The 16,971-nt window shown below is 43.3% G+C and overlaps 1 protein-coding gene across 2 annotated transcripts in view; it reads right to left on the bottom strand.

Moving 5' to 3' along the window:
- Positions 1-16,971, bottom strand: part of GRB2 (growth factor receptor bound protein 2) — a 57,240-nt gene that overhangs the window by 36,155 nt on the left and 4,114 nt on the right. The window contains exons 1-2 of one of the 2 annotated variants that reach the window (XM_048064236.2): positions 14,274-14,432; positions 8,979-9,205 (exon numbers count right to left, since the gene is read on the bottom strand). In XM_048064236.2, coding sequence (XP_047920193.1) covers positions 8,979-9,056 — 78 coding nt within the window. In that variant the 5' untranslated portion in view covers positions 9,057-9,205; positions 14,274-14,432. Of the gene's footprint in view, positions 1-8,978; positions 9,206-14,273; positions 14,433-16,971 lie in introns of those variants that run through there. The other variant, XM_066979929.1, reaches the window with a different exon arrangement.

Below are 16,971 nucleotides of genomic sequence, written 5' to 3'. Positions count from 1 at the left end.
GAAGAATTCCCCCCTTTCCTCCCAAGGGAAACAATTTTGCATAACTGCAGCACTTTTTTTTCCCCCCAGATGTAAACCTGTAGAGTTTTAGTACAAGTTAGAGCAAGAAGTAGGTTGGCTCAGTGCAGAAAGTATGAATTCCAGAGACAAATTATTTAAATAAGAGGTTTTAGAGAATAACTGTATAATTACAGTTTAGCTGAACTGAAAGAAAAGCTTTTTGCTTTCTGCATGAGGTCCAGCTGCAGTGGAGCCAACACGCAGCTCATGACAGAGTGTGCGTGCTGACACGAACGCCTGCAACGAAGCAAAGTTCAGCAGGTACAAACAGAATAAATCTAAGGATCCTCTTTCTATATTTTATTTATAAAGGTCAGTAATGTTTGAACATCATAATTATAAATTAATTACTCTACCAAGACTGACAATCTGCTTCCTAGACAAAAATAGCTGTCCTAACTGTTGCCCTGTCCCAATCACCATGCTGACCTGCCCCCATGGGATGGGGAGGACAACTGATACAAGGCATCTTCAGTAGCAGGACCGTCTTCCTGCTTCCGAAGCCTCAACAACTGAAAACAAAAGGATCTAAGATCAGGTACAGAAATTCAAACAAGCGATCATAAGTAGAAAAAAGTCTCTTAGGCTATTCAAGACTTTTTTTAAAGGGGTTTTTATTTAATATCTAAAGAAAAGAGCTTTTTTTTAGTAAAAAAGAATACAAGCTGAGGAAAATTATAAACAGAACCATTTAAAATGCAAATTTCAGATTCATCTAGTAACTAATCAGGAAGTATTGTAGAGTAGCATCTGGGTTTCAGGAATATAATAAATATCCTAAAAATAATTATCTTGAGCAGTTTTGGAGACAGTCAGTTCACTTTTTCCTCTATTAGAGCTCAGCTGTACAATCCCATGTGTTTAGCACATGTCACCACGAAAAACACATTTTAAAGTTTGTTAAACCAATTCTCACTTGAGCTGGCAGATGGTGGCACCAATCACGCAGATAAGACATGGGAACAAGTTCAGGCTCCACGGCATACAGTCTGCTTCGCAACCATTTCTCCATTTCATTTGAACATCCACTCCTGTGAGGTGCTACAAGATGACTTCAAAGTTGAAGGCATGTGCCACTCATGATCAGTGCTTAAATATTCAGCAACAGGGCACAAGCCTAGAACGTGACAAACAGAACTGCAGCTTGAAGCTTGACAGATTGAGATCCACAGTGCTGTTGAGCCATCCAAAAAGAGATATTTGAGGGAAAGAAAGAACTTTATACAGTGTTCCTTGCACTGTAGGTAAGGCAAAAAAAGCCACAAAGTATTTTCCTATTTTTTTTTTCCTAAGACCTCAAGGATCTAAAACACATTTGCATTTCGCTGTGTATACTCTAGTCACTGATGTTTGCCCAGCTTGGGAGAAAGTGTCAACTGCCACTGCAGAGCCAGCAAAGGAAATGAAAGAGCAAGAAGTGCCGTGGGATAAAGCTGCAGATAAGAACCTGTGTACCAAACAACCGCATTATCAGTTTGCCAATCTGCATAGAAATGCAGAATGCATACAATTCACCTACTCATTTGCATTTTGCATTTTCAGAGAAAACTGGAAACGACAGACATTGAAGGCAGCCTTCCTAACAAAAACCTTAGATAAAGCAAGTAACAAATAAAGCACTGAGACCTACTGCCTCTTTTCACTTCTGCTCTGGTGAAATGGATTTATACAAAAGCTCCATTTCTAGTCCATAAAGATTAGGCATCAGAGGAAGAACAGATGTATCTCCTTGCTCGCTTTTCTACCTAGACATTAAATTCTCAAGCCCCAGCTTTATCTCTCTGGCTAGCACCTTTCCCTCCAGTGCTGGAAGAAGTGGGGGCAGGAGGGCAGAAAGGAAATATGCATATCCTTTGCCACGCATCTTGCTAATTAACACCTTCAGAGTAGCTAGCCTGGGCATTAAGGGATCATACCCGGTCCACAGAAATAAGCAAAGGCTAAGAATTCATCCAGAGTTTCACTAAGTTTTATGAATCATGCTGAATCCCAGAACACCATTATCATTATCTCCTGCAGCTATATGCAAGCTAATTTTCAGCTAGCTGGACTACAGTCCAATCTCTGACCGCACAGTGACAAACCCTCAATTCTTGGTGCAGAGGGTGCACCACGCCGCCCTGTTCCACCTGTGCTTTAACAGCGTGCTGCTGTCACACCTGGAAAGGACATTCAGCGGCACAGACCAGAAGTAGTGAGAAGCTACATACACACAGGAAAAATTCAAAATTAATCTCAATTATTTCATGTACAATGCCAAATCTTTTGCTGGTGGCCTGTTATGTGAATGGCTTTAAATATGTTGTTTTTGTTTTTTTTTTTTTAAAGTTGTTTATTGCTATGGTTCTAGAACTAGCTTTGGTTTTTCAAAGTTTTCAGACCTATATAAATAAAAGTATTAACAACTTAGCAAAGATTTTAATTCACAGGTAACCAGCAAGTATGGAAAACTGACAGCATTGGTATAATAGCCTTAAAATAATTCAACAGTTCAGCCCCACAGCAATTGTGAAAACGTACTCATGTTGTCTTTAGTAGTTCTTCCGGTTTAGATTAATTCACCAAACACGATGAATTTTACAATACACCGCTTCCTTCTTGCTCAAAGTGAGATTGTGAGATTTTGGCTCCAGTGTTGTTAGGGGACTTACACTTAATTTTACGTCATTTTCAAAGCAATAGAATTAGTTTTGCCCAGAACATTTTTTTTTCTGAGGTTTAGGCTTCAGTTATTGATTTCTGGTACATAGCCACCAGCCAGTGATAACTTTAAAGCACACAGGATTTTATGAAGGGGTAATGCAGTTCACTGTTTATGTTATTACTCACACAGATTGGGTTCCTTATCTCCCCTTGCTTAGCTGGATTCTTATTGATTGGAGTAAGAAATCAGAAAAGCCTGAATTTCACAACAGCCTGGCTCCTGCTCCTCCCCCCAGTTAACAGGGCTCTGCTCATAAACCAGGGAGCCATGGTTACTACACTCATGACACGCTTGATCCTTTATGCATGTCACAAGAAGTCATAATCCCTCTTCTCTTCCCTCAACTGAGATCAAACTTTTACCATTTTCATTGAATAAAATAATCAAAGTTGGTCCATTAATGCCTGGGATGTCCCTCAGAGTAACTGATTTTGTCTGAAATTCTCAGACACCCTCTCATCAAATATCACAGGAGAAACACTGAATTGAACAGGAGAGAGGTTTTTGTGTTGCCAGGAGATAACAACAAAAAACATCACGTGGGTTGCAGGAACAAGCAGATTAAATAATTTAGCAAGCCAAAAGGTGATTTTTCTGATATGCCTATGAAAACTTTTCACACGGCTGTGACACCAGTCCCATCAAAAGCTGGACCTCAGAGAGAAACTGCAACAGCACTCCCGTTAATCTGGCAAAAGGCAGCTGCAACTTCAAATTAGCATCATTTCCCCTGGTTATACCAGAATGCAATACATGTTAAGTCAACACAATAAAATTAGCTAAAGTGGCTACTAGCTTTAATCAGAGCCTCGTCTGACATTCTGAACTCCAGAAGGCTTCAGGTAGTACGCTGCATTCAAGAGCTCATTTTTTTTCTCCTTTTAGCGACAACTTTAAATAATCATCACAAATAGCTCCTAAAAAAAATGTCATTTTTAAGGAGGAATTTATTTACTCCTCCAGAAGCTGGCAATTACCTCAGACCTTCAGTCTGCAGTGCTTTATGTGTATATCTTCTGCACAGAGACAACTTCAGCAACGCAATCTTGCTCCAAGTGGCTTTGTGCTCTTTTACCAGTGCAGAACACAAGCATTTTTCCCCTTCTGTGCACACACACCTCGTGAAGGTTAGGTAGTTCCTCCCCACAAGCCTTACCCTGATGCCTAGGGAAGTTGGCTGATAAAAAGCATCCCACCTTCTGGCTACTACCATACATTAAGGGAACAATATTTGAGAGTTCATAGTAAAAACATAGGCACTGAACAGTTTGTGACACACCAGGAGAAGAACAAAACCTCTTATAGCTACAATTTTAAAGAGATCCTGCTACGCACCTTGTGAGTCTCTAATTTTCTGACAGTTTTGTTCTCTTAGATCACAATACTGGTGACGTACCGATGACATCACCTTCACTCAAGGACACCTGCCAAGGAACACGACCTTAGCACACCTTTACAAATCAATCGTCACGTACCAGGGAGTTGCCACTCGCAGCAAAGTCAGAATAACGTAGGTTGGAAGGGCCTCTAGGAGTCACCCAATTCAGCCTGGTGCTCAAAGCAAGTCTACTCAGATTGCTCAAGGACTTGTCTGGAGAGCTCCAAGGATAGGGATTCCACAGCTTCGAGGCAACCTGTTCTAATATTTGACCTATTTCACTAGAAAGCACGCAGTGCTTGCATTACGCATAAACTGCTGATTCAGAAAACTGTTTTGCACATATTAAAAACATCAAGACTACACTGAGTCCATCCCCTGACAAAAAATTGGGAAGATGAAGGGGATGCATAGGAAGAAACGGAGAAGGATGAGAGTGAAGACAATTCCACCCATAACAGGAAAAAAAATCTTTGCATTACCCTTCTGCAAGCCATGCATTTCAACTCTCTATCACAGACACCGCTACGAAATGGCCAATGCAGGTGAGGTAAAAGACAAGGGACAAGGAAGACGAGAAGGGAGGCCATGCTGCCTTTGGTCATCACACCCCTGCCTCTGTTCAAAACTGTTTCATTGCCTACAGACAGAAAAATGGTTTTCATGCAGGAACTGAAAATGCCATCTCAGCATCAACTGTTTGCAAACAATCCTGTGAAAAACAACAGAAAGAAAATACATCCGGTGGTAAACAATCACGTGAACAGAACCTGAGGTGACTGTCAAGTGTTCAGAGTAGGACAAAAATCTTGACTTTGCTGAATGGAATTCTCAAATAATCAATTCCTACCAAGGAATTCCTTCTTTTAGTATATAGGGAAGCTGGTTTGCGTGTCCCACAAAGTCAGAATCCCCAAATTAAAGCTGATAAAGGTCCTCTACTTAAAGCGCCATCTGAATAATTTTACTCATAAAGAGCCAGTCAGTACCCCTGAATTATGCTGACCACCACTGAAAACAGGAACTTATTTACTTCTTCAGAAGATCACTTTCCAGCTATGCCTCAACCCTGGGAAAGAAGAAGGAAAAAGAGGAAACGGAGCAGTGGTGTGTGTGCATGTGTGTGTATAAATATATATATTTTTTAAATAAATCCAATATTCAGGATATTCATGAATGATTAGTGATTTTGTAATACCAATGCAGAACAGTTATCAGAGTACCATCATATTAAATTGTATACTTCAGATTAGATGGAAGAAGAATAGAGCGAAGAGGTCTTGGCTAGTTGTATCAGATGATTTTTCTATTCTTCCCACTCTACTCTTGCCAAACCACCAACAAACATCAGCACACTTTAGGTCTGGACACTTGCCAGCTAGCACAAAGGCCAACAAAGCAGAAGCTGCTAGAAATACATTAGTTTTTGGGGACACAGAACTTGAACGACAAATATATACAGAAACTGAAGTTAATTAGTCTCAACATCAACAAACACAGCAAGTGAAAGGGGAAAAGACTGAAAAAGAATCGTGACAGCTGTCAGCTACTCGAAGTAAAAGAGTAAATCAAAATTTCAAGCAGGAATCCTTCAAACTTTTTTTTTCTTTTTAAATAATGGGACAGGCTGGCTTCACACCTTTGATGGGATCGGTCACTAACACGTTTTGTGAAGCTGCCACCCAGTACATGAAAAAAAAGGTGATCTTGAAAGCTGCAGCACTGTACTACAATCGGAGGACACAGAAGGGAACAGCAACCTTTCCTTCCTTTGGGAAAAGCTAGGCAAGTAGCATTTAGCCTATTAAAAGCTTTAAAGCAAGCTGTCAGTTTGTATCTCCTGAATGGCAATACCACACACTGCTGGAGAATCACTAAACAAAAGAGTATCAGGATCCAATGTACTGCCAGGGTTACAAAATTATAGAAGCTGCTTTTACCATGTATTGCCCACAAAAGAAAAGGCCAAGCACTTTTCCTCTTCACTCAGCTGTTTTACAATTGCAAGTCAAAGGTCAACTATCTTCACTCACTTCTGGATCCCGGCCACAAGATTACTAACAACCAGCCTAATGGCTCCAGTTCAAATGCTGTTCAATCAAGTCCAGAATCTGTGGGCACGCAGCAATAATGGCACCATGACATCATAGCCAAGTTATCCGCTGAAATCAGATGGAGTCAGGCAGCGTGCATCTTTGCCTTCTCTCCCCACAGACAGAAACATGAACTTTTAAGGAGTGGGAAGTAAAGGGTTATAGATTTTGTTCTTTCCTTAGCATAGTTAAGGTGTAACGTTTCTCTACAAAACAATTTTTTGCCATCCTCTTACATCCCAAATTACCTTGACTTTCCAAAGCTGCGTATACACCAGCCTTAGTAGAAATCTTCACTAGGCATGTGAAGTTATGCGTGTGCCTCAAAGGATATTTAAACACTGAAGTGTGCAGCTGCATTCAACATCCTACAAGTTTATTTCTCTTCCGTCACTCATTTGAAGGCAGCAGGATTGACTTAATAAATCAGACTGATCACGAGGCACGCAAATGGGATACCCTGAGACTTCTCAGTCATGAGTGAAGTACTAACAAAACAGATCTGGCATGCCTGATGAAAATTAATTTCCACAAACTGAAATGCTTTTGAAGTGGACCAGACTTTCAAAATGACAATTTACCACAGAAGCTTGTCCGCCTGAATAAAATGAACTGTAACAATTCTAATAGTTGTTGGCTTATTTCTCTGAAGTCTGCCAGCTTTATACAGAGAACCTTCCCACACCACACAAACTCACTACGACTGCGTGCTGAAACAAGATCCCTGAAACTCTTGGATCTTCCAGTAACTTTAGCGATGATCTTGAGCAAATCATCATTTCTAGGCCTCAGTTTACTCATCTATGAAGTAAATATGTAAAATGTGCATTTTCAGAATATAAGCAAAAAAGAAATAAAAATTTTGTGAACTGTTCGTCGTAGATTTGCGGAAGTATTCAGCCTAGGTTTTGTGTAGAGTAGGAAAATCCCTGTATTCTAGGAAAAATACAGTGATTAATGTGATGTAAGTGCATACGTATCGGCATGTTTCTGCTATCATGACAGAATTTGTATCTATGAGATGACATCAAGTGGCCAAGATTCAAGCACATTTTACTACAAGCAGCAGTTTTAGTACAGACAAAACATTCAGAAGTCTAAAAAGGTATTTTCCCTTTAATTCTTATGGAGGAAAATATTTTTAAATGAATACAAACATTACACAAGACATTTCTCATGTACTTCAGCAAACACCTATGCCAAACTAGCTCAAAATAACGAAGAATACACTTTAAAATAAACTGTACTTCACTATATTTATGTTTTCCTTCCTGTTCAGCACTTTCTACAAGCTTACTTCAGCTGTGCCCTTCTTCAAATACACTATAAAAGCCAAGGGCAGCTAGTAATGACCCAAAATAGAAAAATGATTGTTAGGTTATCACAAAAGAAATCTAGCGTTTTGAAGTTTTGAACGTTTAAAAACAGCAAAAGGTTATTACATGAACATGGGAATTGAGGTGTGCAGATCTAACAGGCATTTTTAGGTCAATTATGAGCCAGGGATGTGGAAGACACATACAGATGCAATTATTCTAAGAGAACAATTTCAAAGCAGGATACATTCTTGCTGCCATTATCAACAGCCACACGATATTACTGCATTTCTAACAGTCACATTTGGTATTGAAATACCAGCTCTAGAAGTATGTTAAGTGTATATGTAGAGGACTTTTTCCAACTTATCTTAAAATAGTAGCTAAATCAAGCCCTTCTCTCGTAAAAATGTTGAGCAGATGAGTAATCGCATTGAGGTCTGCAGGAGTTGATTTGTCAGCATGCACAAAGTTACAGCCTTACATCTGCAAGATAGGCACCTCTCAAAGCAGTTTCTACTCAAAGCATTTTAGAAAGCAGCATCTTAAAATACTTGAATAGTAAATGCATCACACTAGGAAGGTGAGCCCATCTTTTACATTTACAGAGAAATACTGACTCTGAATGAAACTCCATTAATACACTCTGCAATAATGCTCTTACTACTTGGAAGCAACACAGCTCAGAACTGTGCTTTGCTGAGAACAAATCATTATGGGGTTTATGTTTTACTTCCTCCACAACCAAAATTTTGGGCTTGTTCTGTGTGTTATTTTAATTACAGTCTTAGAAACTCCGGTGTTTCTCAAATTCTAAAGATGAATTCTTAAAGCCTTTGATAAACTGAAAGAACTATAGACCAAAATTCCTCTAATGCACTCCAACATCCACTTCCATCTGCACAGATCCATTAAATATTCAGTCACAAGCTTATCACTTGAGTTCATCAGGTCTGAAGATAAAATTCAGCACCATTATTTGGCAGAGTAATGCTAAATGATTACCTACTGAGAAATAATCTAATCACAATTCTTTGATACTGGAATCTTTGGCAGAAGTCAAAGGAAAGGAGCACCAAACTGATCTTGAATACACTGAAGGGCATCCTCACAGAGAAAGGAACTCAGTGCAGAGCCCGCTGTCTTGTACTTCTGCTTATTTGCCACAGTGTTTAAGACGGAGTTTCAAATATTCCAGGCTCAGAAGAGAAGAGAGACTTTGGGATGTATGCTTAACACAGCAACAGAACAGCATCTCCTGCTTTTAAAGAGGTCAGACTGGGCTCGAGGAAACGTTTAGGTACCCTATTAAAAGGAGCTGGCAATCGCTGGGGACTCAGCAGAGGGACAGGAAGCGACTCACCAGACTGAGGAGCCGAAAAGCCGAGGGCCAGAGCGCGAACCCCGAGCCCTTCCCCTCCACTCACCTTAAGGATATCTCCCCGTTTGAAGCTCAGCTCGTCATCCGCCGTGGCTTTGAAGTCGTACTTGGCGATGGCTTCCATGCTGGGGCTGGGGCTGCGGCTCCCGGTGGGAAGGAAGCGCTCCCCGCAGCCTCCGCGGCTGCTCCCGGCTCAGCCCTCCCGCGGCCCGGCTCCGTCCGAGGCTCCGGCGCCGCCTGGCGCATACAGGAGAGGCCGGGGGTCGATCCGCCCTAGAGGGGGAGGAAGAGACGGGCCATTAGGGGGAAGTGGCACGGAGCGAGGGCCGGGGCCGCGCCCAGAGCCTCTCCCCTCCGCCCGGCGCGGCTCGGCCGCCGCTTCCTCCCCTTCCCTCCCGCAGGCCCGGCTCGCCGAGTGACACGGCCCGCGGCCAATGGCCGGCAGGAGCCCGGGAGGCGGCCCCGGGGAGCCCGGGCAGGGGCTGGGGCAGGGCCCGGCCCCCTCCCGCCCGGCGGAGCCCCGGGGAGAGCCGCCCCCGGAGCCCCCCGGGGGAGCAGGGCGAAGCGCAGGGCTCGCAGCACGGTGGGCAGGCACCGGAGGGGCAGCCCGCTCGCTACGCCACGGCAGGCACACGCGGTTTACACCCGCTGGTTTTCTTTTTTTCTCTTTTTTTTTTTTTTCCATTCATACAGCTCGTATCGATTTGAATATGAGTGAGATAAAGCAAAGATACTGCTCTTGGTTCTCGGCAAGAAATGGCTAGCAAAAAGTGCCCTGAAAGAATAAACACGTAGACAAAGTCAGGGCTCGGTCTGACATAAAAGCAACCTTCCTGAAATTCCAGCGTCTTGAGCAGCCCGACACGTCAAAACAAACCCAAAGATCCTCAGAAGCACCGCGTGAAAATCAGCAAGGTCGAGGCAGCATCTCTTCCAGCCCCAGAGAAAAATGCCACCAAATTTGGCATCACGTATATAGACACTGAAACCATCTGAAGGCCTTGAAAATAAACCCTGATCTCAGAACAGGAGGGATTTCATCAGAGCCCAGCTTCATTTGATAGCAGAGAAGGTGAGGGATCAGAAAGAAGTCAAGTAAGATAGCGAATTAAAAACCGCCATGAATTTATCACTTTGAAGAATCAGCAGAGAGCTGATCCTTGTCAATGACAATCCAAGACAGAAAAGATCTGACAAACACCAGTTAACCCACGCACCTGCTAATTCGGTCTTTGTGGTTATGGCCCAGAAAGAGCACTGCTACATGCAAAGGCAGCATATGGCAATAGTATTTTCTCCTTTTGGGGAAAAAAATCTGCCTTACATAAATGCAGTTGAGCAAATTAACATGCTTATATTCCACAAGTCCCATGCTTGGCCAATCTTTAGCTCCACATCCTTAAAGAATAACGAAGCTTAAGGCAAAAGAAAAAAAAACAGAACTAAGATTTCTATCACTGATATTTACAGGTGTACTTTTGTCAAAAAAGGAACACCTTAGTCAAGTCCCCACATGGACAGGGTTTGGGATTTTCTTTTGAACACCTAAACAGCCTGACCGAAACATCAGAGGGCTGACAAGGCTGTCGATAGCCACAAGGATCCCACGGAACGATCTGCCTGTGCTGCTGGCAATACTAGAAATAAATATACAGGATCCAAGCTTTGGCCAATACACATAATAAAAGGACACGCTTTTTGGTTTTAATTGAGTTATACTTTGACGACTCTAAAATGCTTAAGTTTTGATATTGATTAAAAAAATCTGTTTTTCTGACATCAGCCTTCCATACTGAATGAACATACACATCCAAACAGCAGCAATAACTTTCTTGCGCCAGGAACACTTGCCCTTTGCCAGCCTCTACTACGTTTGGTTCCCCATCTCCTCATCTTTCTAACCTGACCTATTTTTTTTAAACTGATGTTTTGTTTTGTTTTTTTTTTACCATTTTCTGCTGTTCCAGCAATATCAAGGTGCAACATGAAATGACCGCATATGAAGCGATGGAAAATGCAAACACTCGTTCAAGCGTATTGTCAGTAAGCCCTGTACGCTTCATGGTAAACACAGCCGAGTTTCTATTCCTTCTTAAAGGATAAATATAGATGCAACATTTCTGGGTTTCAAAAAGCTCAATGCTACATTTCAAGCTGCGTATCATTATACGCATGCAAACGCCACCAGCTAAGGGAACACTCCTTGCAAACCCTAGAATCAAAATCGAAGAGCATAAAAGCAAGTTGCACAACCCGGACAAAACATTATGGGCTTAACATACATCTAGAGATAGAAACTACTGCCAGCTGGTAAACGCTCCTCTCTTCGGGGTACACAAGCATTGCTACCCAGTACTCTACTAGCACCTAAAATAATTTTATTTTTTTTTACTGAAGGAGTTAATACCCAACTTTTTTTTTTTTTTTGAGAAACTGATGCAGCACTTCCAAGAACTACACTGGCATTTCCCTGAGCTCAGCAATAGTACAACAGTGGGAAATATTCCAGAACAATTTAAGATGAAAGAGATTCATCACGTAATTTTCTTTTTAAACATGCATTCGTATTACTACCACCATCATATATATTGTCAGCATATAGAAGAGTTATGTTTCTAGGTAACGATACTAACAGCAGCTGCAATGTAGAACAAAACTTTAACCATCAAGACTTTAGGCAAAAGCATAGCTCACGTTTAGGCACAAAGCTATACGGAAATTAGAGAAAAGCTTTGAAAACATTAAACCAAGATACATACACAGAAAACATCAAAAAAAGGTAAACTCAGAACACCAATTCCCTTAAAGTCATTTAGGAAGCATTTGCTGCGCACTAACCTTACTCGGTAAGAGCCCAGAGACAGTCAGCCACACAACCATTGCAATAAAAGAAACCTACTGCACAAGGGAAAAAAATAGCTTACTGGGGAAGTGGCTTGTGCGAGGTCTCTGCCAACTGAGAGCACAGCTGTAGGTATTTGCTTTAGGCAGACTGCCGGGAAAGAGGACACGTTGCAAAGCCTACTGTACCTTAGGTCCACAAACTCCAAATAGGATAAGATAGGTAAGAGTGAAGCGCAGTCAGGATATGAATCCAGTGACCACACATAACGAGATTTAACAGATGATCTTACTAGAGGAGCCACTAAGATTTACCAAAATATCAGTACGTTTATCACCTCTCACCTCACTGTGTTTTGCTTTAAAAAAAATGGGGAGGATGAGGAAGAAAATGGATGAGGAAGAAAAGGTAGAAGATGCAGCTAACTGCAAGCTTTTATTCGCAATACAGTGCTGCATCTCAGGAAGGAATATAAGTAATTATAAATACAAACCTCCCCGCTGTAGCCAACAGGAAACAATTCTCATGATCTTTTCAACGGATATTTCAAAAAACACATAGGCAAAGGTAGGCTTTTTATGCTGCTCTCACAAATTTTATAGCAGATGAGAGCTTTCTAACTTTCAATCTTTTCACTGTTCTTCTGGAAAGTAACACGGGAAGGAACAGAAGAACAGACAGTTTAGAAAAGCCAAAGTAAGAAGATACATTCAGTGGAAGATTTTGCAAAGAATCAGATCCTAAGCTTCATCATCTGTTATAGGACAAAACATTACTGAGGGTGGTGGAAACAAAAACGTATGGATACATCATCTGGAAGACATGCAGAAATGTTAAGTGTCAGCTCTAAACAAAAGAATAGAAAGAAGAAATCATAAGGGCAGAGCCCTGATTCAAATTAGCCAAATAAGGAAGTATAGCATTACAAACTAACCAGGTAAAATATAAATTAAGTTATCAACATATAAAAGCCAGAACATTCAGGGTAATAAATGATACTCAAGACCTATTAGCTTAATACATTTCAATTTCCTTAAGTATGCCTTGTCTTAAGTCCAGATATCACAGAACTAAGCTGCAGTACAAAGCAGATAATATTTATCAGATCAAATCATTTTATCAAGTAATAAAAAACTTCAGCTCTAGCAGAAATTATTTATTGTCACTTTCTTATTTTAAACTGTATAAAGCAAGACTAAACGTTACAAGCTTCCCGGGTATTATGAAATACTTAAAACACTAAATGACTTGATCGTTGTAAGAGATTGTAATAATTCAAAGGCCATTTTTGGCACAAATTCTCAATATCCAAAGTTTGTGCAGACATAGATTATAGACAATGTCATGTTTGAAAGATGTTAACAATCTGGGACCCTTCAAATACAGGCCCTTGACAGACAGCATTTCATAATCTTTAAAACAAGGAACTGACTTCCCTAAACACTCTATTTGAGTTATGAATAGCTCTTCCAGTTATTAACTGCGCTACAGACTATTTTCTCTTCAGGTTGTAAAAGAGATCTCTATCTGGAGTCAGATGTTGCGTGAGTTGCTCAGACAGTACCCTTGTCCTCTATAGATTATTTTAAACTATATTGGCAAGTTATGCCTTATCACATAAAACCAACAGCAAATCTCAAGCAGGAAGTACAGACAAGAAAGAGAAGGCTAAGAGAGGCGTCTTTCTCTCTCAAAAACTCACACTTGAAGCATGACACAAAAGGTCCTAGAAGAAAGGAAGGTATGGACGTTAACCTGCCTACAGGCTATTCACAACCTTTTTACCTTTGGAAGCGGCCTGGAATTACAGAACTCTGGGACAAACATTAATAATAAGTCCCAAGAACCACCCGCACACAACACTCCACCGATGCACATCAAAGCAAAGCGACCCCAGGCACAAGCCTCAGCCCGGCTTGGGGACCCGAGGAAGGAGAGCAGCACCTGAGGGCACTCTGCCTTGCAGGTAACCCCTCTCTAGAGCCCAGGACCTCCTTTCACCCCTCCCTGGAGCCCAGGACCTTCTCTCACTCCTCTTTAGAGCCCAGGACCTCCTTTCACACACCCCCTAGAGCCCGGGACCTCCTTCCACTCCCCTCTAGAGCAGAGAACCCCCTTTCCCCCCACCTTCTAGAGCCCAGGACCTCCTTCCCTCCCTCTCTATGGCCCAGGACCGCCGCTAACCCTCCCCTCTGGAGCCCAGGACCCCCTTTTCCCCCCGCCAACCCCTCAGGGATCGGCCCCGCTGCCCCGGGAAGCCCGAGGCGAGCCCCGAGGCGCACAGCGGCGAGAGGCGGAACACCCCCGGGGCCCAGGCCGCGACACCGGGAGCCTCCCTCCCTCCCCTCAGCACCCCGGGGCAGCCGAGCCCGGCACGGGCCGACCCCTTCCTTCCCCTCAGCGCCCCGGCTACCGGACCGGGTGCGTGTGCGTGCGTGCGTGCGGGAAGGAAATCAGCGGCCCGGTGCCCGGCCGCCCTCTCCCCCCGCTTTGACTCACCGAGCAGCTCTGGGGTCCCCCGGCCCGCCCGAGGCTCCTCGCCGCCCGCCCGGCCCCACGCGGCCCGGCCCGGCCGCCCCCTCCAGCGCCGCCTCAGCCGCCGCCGCCGCCCCCCCCCCACCCGCCCGCCGCGCCTGCTCCGCCGCCGCCGCCGTTCCCGCAGCAAATCTCGCGAGAGCCGCCCCCTGTCAGCCGCCCGCCGCCCCGCGCCTGCGCGCTGCCCTCTGCCGGAGGAGGGAGGGAGCTCGCGGCTCCGCGCACGCGCGGTGCTGGGCGGGGAGCGCGGAGGGGAGCGAGCTGTGAGGTGTTTGGGAGGTGTTTGTTATCCCCCCGTGAGGGTGGGGGGAGGTGGAACCCCCCCCCCAGCGAAGTATTTGCCTGATCTATCTGTGTCTCCACCTGCCTGTGAGGCAGGGCGGTCTACACCACAGCATGGGGTTGACAGGGTCTGGGGTTAACAGGGAAAAAGCCACTGAGGATCCTAAAATCGTTAGCGTGGGAACAGACTTCCAGGATCATCTGGTCCAGCCGCCCCCTACCACCACCACCACCTGCTGAACCATGTCCCTAAGCACCACGTCCGACCTCCCCTTGAACACCCCCAGGGACGGTGACTCCACCACCTCCCTGGGCAACCCGTCCCAATGCCTGACTGCTCTGAGAAGAAATATCTCCTCATTTCCAACCCAAGCCTCCCCTTACCAACTTGAGGCCATTCCCGCTAGTCCTATCACTGGTTATCTGTGAGAAGACACTGACCCTCAGCTCCCTATAACTCCCTTTCAGGTAATTTTAGAGGACACAGCTGGAGCAACCAGGGAGAACTGCCCCTAGGCAGGCATGCTGTGCTACCCAGTCTGGGTTTGAACACTGCTTTCAGAGGGTGTAGAGCCACAGATCAACTCCCGAGCACAGAACACACCTGGTAGAGCAGCAGCTACTGTCTATTCTGTGCTCTGATCAAGACACCCTTGCTGTAGGGAATAAAACTGATCACAGTGTGCAATTAAAACACACAGAGGGCAAAATTCAGATGGCACAGGCATCTAATTCCCAGGGTTAACTATATGACCCTCCTCTCGTTCTTTTAGCTTTAAAAGGCTGTAATTACAATATGGTAAAACAGTTGCTTAGGTAAATATCAGGCCTCAATTCCTTGGTAAAGAGTACATAAAACATTCTCCTCTTGCTCTAGAGAGGAAAGTTAGCTTCTAAAACAGAGGCTTTCTATAATGATTCCACTCCCCTGAAAGGAGGCATTCACACAAAACAGGCTCTTACCACTTACCTGAAATAAGCGGTGATAGCCACAAGCCAACTATAGAAGTTTGTTTTTAATAGGTTGCTCCTCACTCCCCCGCTCCCTGAAACAATGGGGAAACTGGGAATGTGGGGGCTAAATATAGCATGTGCCACAGTTATCAAGATGTAAGCTGCAGAGATCACATCTCTGCTCATTTAAGCTTAGGATTACTCTGACCAAAGACTGGGTTCAAGACTACATCTTAGTCTGCCATACACAATTGGTATTTTGTTTTTATGACAGTTGTGTATTTTCATCCTTCAAATAAACCCACTTTTTCTTAAATAAACCACCACACTGGTTGATCTCCCCAGCTGTGCTCCAAAGGGGTGGGGTGTCATGGTTTCATCCACACCAAAATTAGCACAACATCAAAATGTATATGGTTACCTCATACAATTCTGCTTGCAAACCATACTCTGCAAACATTGTCTGGTAACATTCTCATTCTAAATGCTTAAGCAGCTTGATAAAGATTCATGACAGGTTATTTTTGGATGAAATCTGTGCTTTAAACCCTTTGCAAGATCATTTTCTCCTTCTAATAGCATTGTATTTAAGAGGCTCTAATTTCTTCCCAGATTTGGGTGTTAGGGGAAGGTATGAATTCTCCTAATACTTCGTTCAAAAATTGGAAAGGGTGGAGAAAAAGAGCTATGGCAGTTGAAGATGTTACAAATATTTCAGACATTCTTTCTGCGGATGCAGAAATGATTCAACTAGGATGACACAAAGACCGCTGAAATCAGAGCTAGATTCCAAGATACCTCAAGTCCCCAGTATTTGTTGCTTGAACAGACTTACTGAGTCTCTGGTTTCACATATGACCTCAAAGGAAGGATTTAGAACATCTTAGTAAGCCTTCTGAAAGTTAAATAACATCTTCTCAGAAAAGTTATAGCAGGTACTTTTAGCTGGACTTGAAAAGCCAGACATGGCTAACAGCTGCCAGTTGAATGATAGCTACTTTAAGAGGCTGCAGCTGCCTGACTTTAAAAGGGCAGTCCTAAAAGACCAAACAAGCAACAAATTTTAGAAATAGAGATCAAAGTGCTACAGAAAGATACTCCTGATAAAGAAGTTGCTGAGATATACTTGTTTGCAAACCAATTAATGTAATGTTCCCCCCTCCTTGCAAACAAGTTAATGCTTTAGAAATATATGCAACTTACTGTACAAATACGGTGCAGCTTCACAGCAGCAAAAGCTGAAATCCCAGCATAGCTGTAAGCAAGGGTGAAAAAGACAGACATTGTTTTGCTAGAGGATCAATTTCAAATCATTTCTGTAGTCTAGGAATAGCTTGAATTTTCTATGACCATTTGTGGTGATAAAACAATCTAAGATTAGTTCTGAGTATTTTAAGAAGTTGTAAGAAAAAACTTGGTGTCTGAC

This window comes from Anser cygnoides, chromosome 19 (genome assembly GCF_040182565.1).
Source record: "Anser cygnoides isolate HZ-2024a breed goose chromosome 19, Taihu_goose_T2T_genome, whole genome shotgun sequence".
Taxonomy (NCBI): domain Eukaryota; kingdom Metazoa; phylum Chordata; class Aves; order Anseriformes; family Anatidae; genus Anser; species Anser cygnoides.
Note: the sequence above shows the minus strand (reverse complement) of the source record. Positions and strands in the feature narration are given on the sequence as shown.